The sequence below is a fragment of the Scyliorhinus canicula genome, chromosome 3 (genome assembly GCF_902713615.1).
Source record: "Scyliorhinus canicula chromosome 3, sScyCan1.1, whole genome shotgun sequence".
Classification (NCBI taxonomy): Eukaryota; Metazoa; Chordata; class Chondrichthyes; order Carcharhiniformes; family Scyliorhinidae; genus Scyliorhinus; species Scyliorhinus canicula.
This window is the reverse complement of record NC_052148.1, coordinates 135,650,537-135,661,418: the sequence shown is the minus strand read 5'-3', so window position 1 is coordinate 135,661,418 and position 10,882 is coordinate 135,650,537. Positions and strand designations below refer to the sequence as shown.

Genomic DNA, 10,882 nt, shown 5'->3' with positions numbered 1-10,882 from the left:
CAGCGGCGGACTCTGTCGGCCGCGTGGCACGACATGGCCGACCCACAACGCGGACTGGCACCAAGAAGATATCCCCACCCCCCTCCAGGTTGCATGCGCCGGTTGATCGGTGGCCCCCAATCGGAACCCTGGCCGTCCTGGAAGCCCACCCCCGGGTGAAGGATCCCCCTCCCCCCACCAGGGCGGCCGCGAGTGCCCATCGGGTGGAACCATGAGAAAACCACGCCAGCGAGAACTCGGGCAGTTGACTTTGGAGAATCGCTGCGGGGGCCTTTTTTAATGGCCCCTGACTGGCGCCACGTCGACTGCGCACACCCGATTCACGGCGATTCGCGGAGGCGCCGTCAGATCCTATTGCGGGTTTGACGCCCATTCTCTGCCCCCGCGCCGAGCAGGATTCCGGCGCGGAGTCTGGGAGAATCCCGCCCAGGGACTATTTCAGCTGGAGCAGAGCCAGTTAAGAGAAGATTTGATGGAGTTTATTTTTTAATTACGAAGGTGTTGGTTTGGATGAAATCATAGAATCCCTACAGGGAAGCCATTCGGCCCATTTAGTCTACACCAACCCTCTGAAAGAGCACCCTATCTAAGTCCCACTCCCCCGGCCTATCTCCGTAACCCCACTTAATCTGCACATCTTTTAGACACAAAGGGGAAATTTAGCATGGCTAATCCCCAACCTGCACATTTTTGGACTGTGGGAGAAACCAGAGCACCTGGAGGAAACCCACGTAGACACAGGGACAATGTGCAAACTGCACACAGACAGTCATCTAAGGCCGGATTTGAAGCCAGCTCCCCGGGAAATTAATATTTTCTTTGTTTTCGGTGTTAAGAGTCTACAGGACACAGCGCAGCAACTTATCAAGGCATCTCCCAAACCCATGATTTCCACCATCTGGAAGAGCAAGAACAACAACTACATGGGAACACTATTACCTCCAATTTCCATTGCAATCATAGCTCCAACGTGTATGGTTATTCCTTGATCATCACTGGGTCAAAACCTTGGAACTCCCGTAGCTTTACAATGGTTGTGGTAGAGACCATTTAATTTTTGAGGAACATTACAACTAGATGAGGAATGGTGAAATGTTTCCCCTATTCTTCTTCTCCAGGTCTGACTGTAACCGTCTTAGGTAGTGTGAAACCAACAGAGTGGTAGGGTCTTTCATGCTGGCCAGGGGGTTTGAGTGTATTGATCTCACCCTACTTGGTGGAATGCAACAGTGTAACATAGCTGTTTGGGAAGTCGCCACTGTCTTCACAACATTCCAGTTTTCTTTAAAAATCCAGCCACAGAAAGAAAGATAAGAAAAAGCACATCCTTGTAACAGGAAAGCTGGATGACTATTTTCAAGCAGTGAAAAGTAAATAACATACTCTCTCCCTCTCCATCCTTTGTCACCCTTTGCCATCCATATGATACAAGCTGTGTATCTGCCCAAACCAGCTGGTTAACACAGGTATGTCTGAAGAAACATCTCTAAAATCGAACAGGAAACAATGCGGAGTGAGGTTGTATTTCCCAGTGACTTCCTTTCAACGAAAGCCTGGAATTTTAGAATCCAATCAAGTGATTACTTGCTGCTGCCTCATTCTATTCCTGTTGTTCCAACTGTTTTATTTCAATGGCCTTTAATAATCTCACAGTAAAAGCATAATATTTGTGCCTTGAAACTAAAAGCCATGTATAAATAATTGGTGGGCTGGAACTTTCTCCAATTCTGAGGCCAAATGTTATTATGAAATCCATACTAATGAAACTTAAGCCCCATCACATACTGAACAGTATATATGAGTGAACTATTAATTATAAACACATCTGCTCAAACCTTGATTGAATTCTGGTCCAGAACCTACATACGTTGAACACTTTACGTTATAAAATAAGACTCCGTTTTTTCAGTCTTTGTATCAACAATAGAATCGGGGTGGAACATAGAATCACTGGCTCGGAGAATTTACTTGGGAAATGTTGATCTCAAAAGCACATGAATCCTCTCTTTTCCTTGGCAGTGTTAATGCTGTGGTTGTGATCGCGGTGCAGATCCGGAGTGCCTGCCGAAGATATAAAACACCATCAGTTCGAGTGACCACTGATTATGGGTCGAAGTAACAACGGACATAATTAGCTCAGTCACCTGAAGTGAGTACGAGGCGGTTTGCATTTCCAGCTGCTGAAGCAAGATTTCTGCTCTGAACAGGCAAAGTGCCAAATGATGGCACAGCTTGGTAGTCAAAGGAGAAAATAAAGATTTGCATTTCTATACCACTTTCCATGACCATCATTTCAAATCACCTTACAGATGAAATATTTTTGAAATGTAGATGCCGTTGTAATGTAAGGGAAAGATGTTTCACATTCATTGTCAAATATTTGTTTCAATTTTCAAAATAGGGATATAAGAATGAGAATAGGCCGTTTGGCCCATTACTTTTTTTTTATTGCTCTGCACATTTAATCTGAATTCTCTGTCTTTCCTCCATGTCCTTTACTTCTCAAGGGAGTATTTGCCATACTTTTGAACACATGAAATAACTTTGTGCCTATGACCTTCTGAACTAGGATATGCCAGATTTTTACAGCTCTTTGTGGAAAACAACTTACCACGTTTAACTGACTTAGCCCAAAATATAAGGTAACGGAAGTAATTTTTATGTATTTCCCCCTCCAGTGGGGAGCCGTACCTGCTGGGGGCACATATCCAAAGTCCAAAGATGTGCAGGTTAAGCGGATTGGCCATGCTAAATTGCAGATTTAATGGGCTGAATGGCCTCTTTCTGCACTGTGGAAATTCTATGGTTCTATATCAAGAAATAATCAAATGCCATCCAGAATCCGTTAAAATGGACGAGCAGACAACTGTGAGCAGGATTTTTCAGATAGAAGGGTTTCAACATCCCTGCCGTACCCAGCAACCCCACAGTCTGACCCTGAACTCCCCCTGCCAGTCTCGCCAACCTCACGTACAAATTGCAGGCAGGTCGAGGGTGGGTGGGCAGGAAAGCAGCAGGATGGCAACTCAGGAGACGCTACAGAGCCCCACCCATCTGAAAACCCATCAGCAGAGGGCCCAAAATGTCTGCCCCATAGAAAAGCTTTCAGAAAACAATGCTATTACTCTTGTGTCAGCTTGTAGCTTTACAGGTTTTCATTTATTGCCTCTGACGATTAATTTTACCACCATTTATGTTAAGTATATACATATGAGTCAAAAGTGATTGTTAAAATCTAATGTTTATCCACTTTTATGTTTCAACAGTGGAGAAGAATAAACACATTGCGTCAGAACCTGTAATCTGCAGGATCTCTGTTGTAATTTCTCAATACTGATGATATCAGACAGGTGCTGGTGATTAACTCGTATCTGTTCTCAGAATTACACGTTACGTCATGTTTCTCAAGTCGTGCCAAGATTATAGAAGATTTGATATTGAAATTTAGTCAGCCTGCTCAGGGAAATGTTGCCAGGTGTCAGCTGATTCAGGAGATAGAGCAATATGTAGTAGGGCAAAGGGAGAGCTCCATCTCACGTGGAAGTGCACAAAATCTCAGCAGCGGTTCAGGCACAGATGGGCAGATCACGTGCAGCATGGACACCAGCGACACCAATCATGGACGGCTACAGTGCAATTTCCCAATGAATGCCTTATCCCCCCAGATTGAAGAAAAACATGGGAGAAATAAATAGACGGGGCAAAGGGTAGCAAGTAGCTGACTTTACAAAGCAGTACACTCTTGGATTCTGTGTGGGTAAGTGAAGGAGGATAACACATTGCATTTTCATTTCCAAAAATAACTCCTAAATGTTGTAAAAACTATCATGCATTAACACTGCCCCCAAATCTTCAGATTACGTGGATGTTCTAGGATATCAACTGAGTTCCTGTCACATTCATGGGATAAGCATCTTGCTGGCCTTTTAAATAATTCTTTCCTGGCTGGAAAAAAAACCAGCTGAATAAACAAGGGCCCTGGCAGTTTTCACTCTTTATTCTCATTCAGTATGTTATACCTTCAATATTATTTTTTGTTTATTCATGTGAAAAATGAATATTGTTCATAGGCAATATGATTCTTTCTTTTGTCAAGTCATAATAAATGAACTCACATGCTGCCAGATCCAGAAAGTTTGCATATTCATATCCTGGAGAACGCACGCTGTTTGGTTGTTGCATATTACAATACAGCTGGACAGAATCATATATTCCTTAAAGTGTCAAAGAATAATGCAATTGTGTTAAGAGTTTCCCTGCAAATCATATTTCTAGTGCACTAAAATGATGACACGTTAAGTCAATTTGGGAGCTCAGTGCTAAAATTATTGATATTAATTGAAGTCTTAAAAGAAATACACCGATCACGGTGAGGATTAATATTCCTAGAGAAACTATTTCAGAATTTTGACAACCAGACCTTGAAATTTGATCGCACAGAATCAGTACACAATCCAAATGCAGGGCTATGGTACTTGCTTAAAGGGGCCAAGAGAAGGTCCATCGGAAATCTGTCCATCAGCCACATTTGTATAGCATAGGCAAGCTGCATGTGTTGGTCATTACCCCTGAGGCAAGTTGCTCATCATGCCAGGCTGTGAATGAGATGAACTCAAGCACAGTGGAAGGAGACTGAGCAGTGACAGGCAGTGGTCCCAGTTGCAATCTGGATCACTCAATACCTATACAAGGTGCTCATATGGCCACTGCATGCGGGGGAAAACTGTCACTCGTAGTCCAATTGAAGATCAGAATTGAACGAGACATCAGACCCTCAGTTTGCATGAATAATAGGCCTAAGACCAGTTTCAGGCGTATGCTCGAAATGACTGCAGGGCATCCTCACCAATGCAGTGCACTCCAGCACACAATGAGTGAATGCACACCACTGAACTCTTTAGTACCACTTTTCACTGAACAAAAATTGGCTCAATGCAAACAAACTTAAAACAAGGTATAATACCAATGTAGACATGGGATCAAATTCTCTCTACTCTTCCCCACTTGTATGATATAACCAGCCTCCAAATAAATTTAGGATTGGAAGTTAGGAAAAAGTCCAGCAGATTAGCAAATTATCAGGATACAAGCTGATTGAGTGATGGGTTATTCAAGGCTATTCATAACCACATTAGTACAAGCTTAACCTTTTCAGAAGTGGTGCCCTTGCTGACAACAAACATTAATATCATCAAGAATAATCATCTCAAAAAAGGCCAGTTAGAGTAGATAGATGAGAATGCCACACTTGGCAAGAGAGCATAATATATGTGGCGCTAATAATTATAATCAAAGACGAGAGACAAGTACAATAGAGGCTTTATTGCTGTGCGATGTTATTCCTCCATCTGCAACTGTAGACTAGGGTCTGAGTGACTCACACACATATTTATACACAAGCTCCCTGTGGGCAGAGCTAGCCGGCAGGGGCTTACCGGAGGGACCTGTATTACAGGTACAGGCATAGATCCCCCTACTGCAAGTACACATCACTACAGTGGTTATATCATCACAATATAATAATAATCTTTATTGTCCCAAGTAGGTTTGCATTAACACTGCAAGGAAGTTACTGTGAAAATCCCCGAGTCACCACACTCCAGCGCATGTTTGGGTACACTGAGGGAGAATTCAGAATGTCCAATTCACCTAACAGCATGTCTTCCGAGACTTGTGGGAGGAAACCGGAGCACCCGGAGGAAACCGGAGCACCCGGAGGAAACCCACGCAGACACGGGGAGAACGTGCAGACTCCACACAGACAGTGACCCAAGCCAGGAATTGAACCTGGGACCCTGGCACTGTGAAGCAATAGTGCTAACCATTGTGCTACCATGCCACCCATATGGGGACATAGGGATTGTTTGGGGGGCATACCTTGGCATGGGGCATGAGGGGCTAGAGCGAAGTAGGGAATACCATGGGTGCGATTTACCGGCCTCGTCGCGCCCAACTTGGTGTCACAACGAGGCCATTGAACCTCGTGAGAGGCCTTTGCAAGATTCGCACGCTCAAGACATCTCGTGAGATTCAACCGAACCTCGCAAGAGATCATGATCTGGATCTCGGCCACACTGGACGAGGTAAATGTTGCCAGGTCATATTTAAATTAACCAGATTCTCCTGACGCCCAGGAACTAAAGCCACCCCTAGCGATGCATCATCCAGGTGCCATTTAGCACTGGTCCACGTGGACCAGGCGGAACGGCACCTGAGGAATTTCCGGGCTTTTTGGAGATGCCTGTGTGCTAGGGACGGGCAGGATGACACTCTGGCTCTCCCTCTGGTGTACAGGCACCTTGTCACTGCCAGCCTTGTAACGTGGCACTGCTACCCTGGCACTGCTTGCTGCATCTTCCCCTTGTTCATACTTGCTGCTTTCCGGATGGAGGGAGGAAGAACAAAGATCTTGAATGCCTTGTATGCCCGATGTGGTGAATGTATTATGCCAATAATCCACCATTGTATTTCTATTTGTATCTGTGCTATGCTGTTGCCCTTGTGGGCTTCTCCTATGGGCCATTGGATGGCATTATCCATAGGGGAACATGTTGGGGCATGTATGGGCTCCGCCCATGGCTCCTCCCCTTGAAGGGAGGTACAAAGAGCAGTCGACCTGTAGGCAGTTCTCAGTATTGGTTCAGTCGCAGGCAGGCACTGTTCTAAGTTGATTAAAGCCACGATTTACTTCTACTCTTCTCTTGAGTGAATTGATGGTCGCATCAATTTAATCAACTTAAACGCAGCTATGGAATCTGCCCTCAAACCTGACTGACTGGAACTCGATCTGCAGGCCGCGGAGGCGAAATAAATTTTTTTGCACTGGCTCCGCTACTTCAAGGCCTATCTTGAAGCCTTCTCCTTGCCTTCCATCACCGACGAACAGAAGCTGAGCCTCCTCCACGCACGAGTGAGCCATCGAATCTCTGTTCAACTCGACGAGGCCTCCTCCTACACAGACACTCCCCCGATGCTCGAACGCCTCTATGTACGGCCCGTGAACGAGGTCTACGCCTGACACATCCTCACCACTCGCCGCCAGCGTCCTGGGGAATCGCTAGAAGTCCACCCCCGCGACCTCAAAATCCTCACATGCAGCTGCAACTACCAGGCCGTTACAGCCACTCAACATATGGAACTCGCCGTCCGAGACGTCTACATGGCGGGAGTCCGGTCCAGCTACATGAGATAGCGCCTACTCGAAAAGGGGGCACTGGACCTGGATCAGGTAAAGTTAACTTCCTCTCTGGAAGTAGCGACCCCCTCGTGGACCCCCGACCAAAGAATACCCCAGGCCTGTGCCGAGCGGCCGCCCGCCCATCATGGGGGGCTACCCTGCTATTTCTGCGGCCAGTCCCAAAACCCCTGGCATCACTGCTCGGCCCGTAATGCGAACTGCAGCAGCTGTGGGAGAAAAGGACATTTCGCCAAAGTTTGCTTGGCCAGGTCCAAGAACTCTAACTCACAGGCCCGATCCTCAGACTCACAGGCCTGCAGACCCGGCAGTGTGGCAGCGTGTCTGCTGATTCTGCCCCCTGCAGACGCATCATCAGCCTCGTGCTTTCCGTGGGGGTAGCCACCTTCCAGCCCTCACAGCAGTGCGACTCACGGGGGCCGCCATCTTGGCCATCCTCCCCCACGCTGCCGGCCACATGCGATCCATGGGGGCCACCATCTTGGACGCCATATTGCTCACTGCCCGCCACGCTCGACCAACGGGGGCCGCCATCTTGGCCGCCATCTGCTACGCCGCTTGACGTGTACGATCAACAAGGGCAGACATCGTGGAGCCGCCCCAGCACCTCCGACCACGCCGACTACCCGCAACTCGGCGCGGTCACCCTGGACCAGTCGCGACCCAAGCACCTCCGGAGCTCCATGATGACTGTCCGGGTAAACGGGCACGAGACGCCTTGCCTTTTCGACTCCGGGAGCACAGAGAGCTTCATTCACCCGGACATGGTAAGACGCTGCTCGTTCACAATTTTCCCGACGCACCAAACCATCTCCCTCGCCTCTGGGTCGCACTCGGTGCAAAACCAAGGGTGCACTACCGCAACCTTAGCAATACAGGGCGCCGAGTACTCCAATTTTAAATTATATGTACTCCCAGACATCTGCGCTCCTCTCCTATTAGGACTAGATTTCCTAACGCTGAAGTTCGAGGGGCCCCTACCCCCACTCACCACCACTCACCATACGCAGCCTCACGACCCTAAAAGACCCTCCCCCACTCTTCGCAAACCTCACCGCTGACTGCAAACCAGTCGCCACCAGAAGCAGGCAGTATAGCATACAGGACGGGACTTTTATCACCCTGTTTGGCTTTCCCAATTATGTCCACAGTTACCGAGCTCGTCGTTCATGAGCGACGAACTGCGTCAGTACCTGCTCAGTAAGGACATCGCGCGGGCAGCACGGTGGCCTAGTGATTAGCACAGCTGTCTCACGGCGCTGAGGTCCCAGGTTCGAATCCCGACTCTGGGTCACTGTCCGCGTGGAGTTTGCACATTCTCCCCGTGTCTGCGTGGGTTTCGCCCCCACAACCCAAAAATGTGCAGAGTAGGTGGATTGGCCATGCTAAATTGCCCCTTAATTGGAAAAAAAAATAATTGGGTAATCAAAATTTTTTTTTTTTAAAAGTAAGGACATCGCCTCGAGCAGGACTACCAATTATAACCCCAGGGGAAACGGGTAGGTGGAGAGGGAGAACGTCTGGAAGACCGTCCTACTGACCCTGCAGTCCAGGAATCTCCCAGTTTCCCACTGGCAGGAGGTCCTCCCCGATGCGCTCCATTCTATTATGTCCCTACTTTGCACGGCCATAAACGAGACCCCTCATGACCGCCTATTTGTTTTCCCTAGGAGATCCACCTCAGGGGCCTCGCTTCCGTCCTGGCTGAAGACACCGGGGCCAGTCCTACTCAGAAAGCACGTCAGGAGCCTGATGTCCGATCCTCTGGTAGAGAGGGTCCAGCTCCTACACTCCAATCCCCAGTACGCTCATATTGAACACCCCGATGGCCGACAGGATACAGTCTCCCTTTGGGACCTGCCGTCCACCGGTTCCACCACTCATGCCCACCACTTTGGACATTGCCTCAAAGAAAGTTGTCCAGTACCCAGCAAATCTGGGGCAGGACCAGAACATGTGGGTGTGGTTGGCCGGGCTTCCTTGGCACCGTTCGCATCTATCCTCCACCTCCGGGAAGAACCTGCTCATTCCGGTTCTAGTCAAGTGGGCTCTATGTACCACTTTTAGCTGCGTTAGGTTGAGACTCGTGCATGTGGAGGTGGAGTGGAACCTGTGCAGTGCATCGCTTAAGAATCCCCACCCTATTCCGAACCCCAAGTCTTCCTCCCATTCCCTCTTTGTCGAGTCCAGTTCGGTGTCGGCCCTCTCTAGCAGTTGTTCGTCCAGTCACAACAGTTCCTTCAGCCTAGGATGTCTGCTCTTCTAATAGTGTCTGTCGAAGTGGTCGCGGGTATGTCCTTGTCTCCTTCCGTAGGATGTTTTTAAGCTGCATGCATCTGAGTTTGTTGCCTTTAGCTAGTTGAAATCTCTGCGTTAGTTCTTCCAGTGTTGTGACCCTACCGTCAGTGTATAGGTCCCTGACTGTCAATGTCTCCCCATCCTGTCTCCACCTTTTGAAGGTGGCGTCGGTGAGTGCTGGTGTGAATCTGTGGTTATTGCAGATGGGGGCTTTGCCGGACATTTCGGTCAGTCCGAATTGCTGCCGTAATTGGTTCCATGTCTGGAGGGTGGCTATGACCACTGGGCTGCTGGAGTGCTTCTTGGACGAGGATGGGAGTGCTGCCGTGGCGAGGGCCCGGAGACAGGTCTCCTTGCAGTAGGCTTCCTCCTCAAGCACCCAGAAGCCTGTTCACTAATGTTGCCCATCGATGTCTGTCTCTGCGCTGGTGGAAGACGGGGGTGACAGTCGTGACAAATCTATAGTGGTATCCTCGGAACTCTCCTCCAAGGTGTTCTCTTGGAAGATAGGGGAAGGCCATGGCGGGCGGCATGTGTGGGCATCGCTGTTGGGCATGGGTGTGTTGTGCTGGTGTGTGCCAGGGCATACTGGGGAAGAGACGTGGTTTTATGTTGGTGGGGGATGTGGTGTGAAGTGCCAGACCTCGACCCATGGTGGTGGTGGGGGTGGGGGAGGAGGGGAAGGCCAGGAGGATGGGAGGCGGGATTGATGCCAACGGGGCAATGTCAACTTGCCCGTGTGACCCAGTGGAGGTCCTTGGTCTTCTTCCTACACTGGACTAAGGTCCTCCTGGTCATGCTGCCTGAACTGACGGCCGCTGCCACTGTCTCCCAGGCGGCATTGGCACCCCTGTGGCTGGTCCTCCAACCCCCTCAGGGGAACAAGGTGTCCCGTCTCATCTCCACAGCGTCTAGCAGCCTGGACAGGTCGGCATCCCCAAAGGGTGGAGCAGGTCTCCAGGGTGGCATGGCTGTGTGCTGTCTGGAGTGTGTTTGGAGGGAATGGTCTATGTGCTGGACCACCTTATTAGCGGAGAGCTGGCGGGTACATATCCAGCAAATCAGTTGGCAAGACTGCCATTTCTGCCATAAAGCCCTTGGGGGATTATTTCCAGTCCTAATTAATGTTAGGTACTGGCCACAGTCTCGCCGGGTCAGCCTTCGCGAAGCACTTCGCTACTACATTTAGTGCTTCTCCCATTAGATCACGCCCTTTGAAATGTTTTGGTTGAATTGCACCCCATGGCATGAGGAACTATAGATGTTGCTTGAGGGGAATACCTTGGCATGGAGAGCATGAGAGGCCACAGGAGGCAGGTGGGCATGAGGAGGACTGTTTGAATTTGCTTTTCAAAAGGCTCGCTCATGCAGGCAATGTTTCATGACACC

General features: G+C 49.0%; 1 protein-coding gene across 1 annotated transcript in view; it reads right to left on the bottom strand.

Moving 5' to 3' along the window:
- Positions 1-685: 685 nt before the first annotated feature.
- The window catches only part of LOC119962984, a 104,064-nt gene continuing 93,867 nt past the window's right edge, over positions 686-10,882 (bottom strand). The window contains exons 10-11 of the mRNA XM_038791407.1: positions 4,116-4,214; positions 686-2,061 (exon numbers count right to left, since the gene is read on the bottom strand). Coding sequence (XP_038647335.1) covers positions 1,985-2,061; positions 4,116-4,214 — 176 coding nt within the window. The 3' untranslated portion in view covers positions 686-1,984. The remainder of the gene's footprint in view (positions 2,062-4,115; positions 4,215-10,882) is intronic.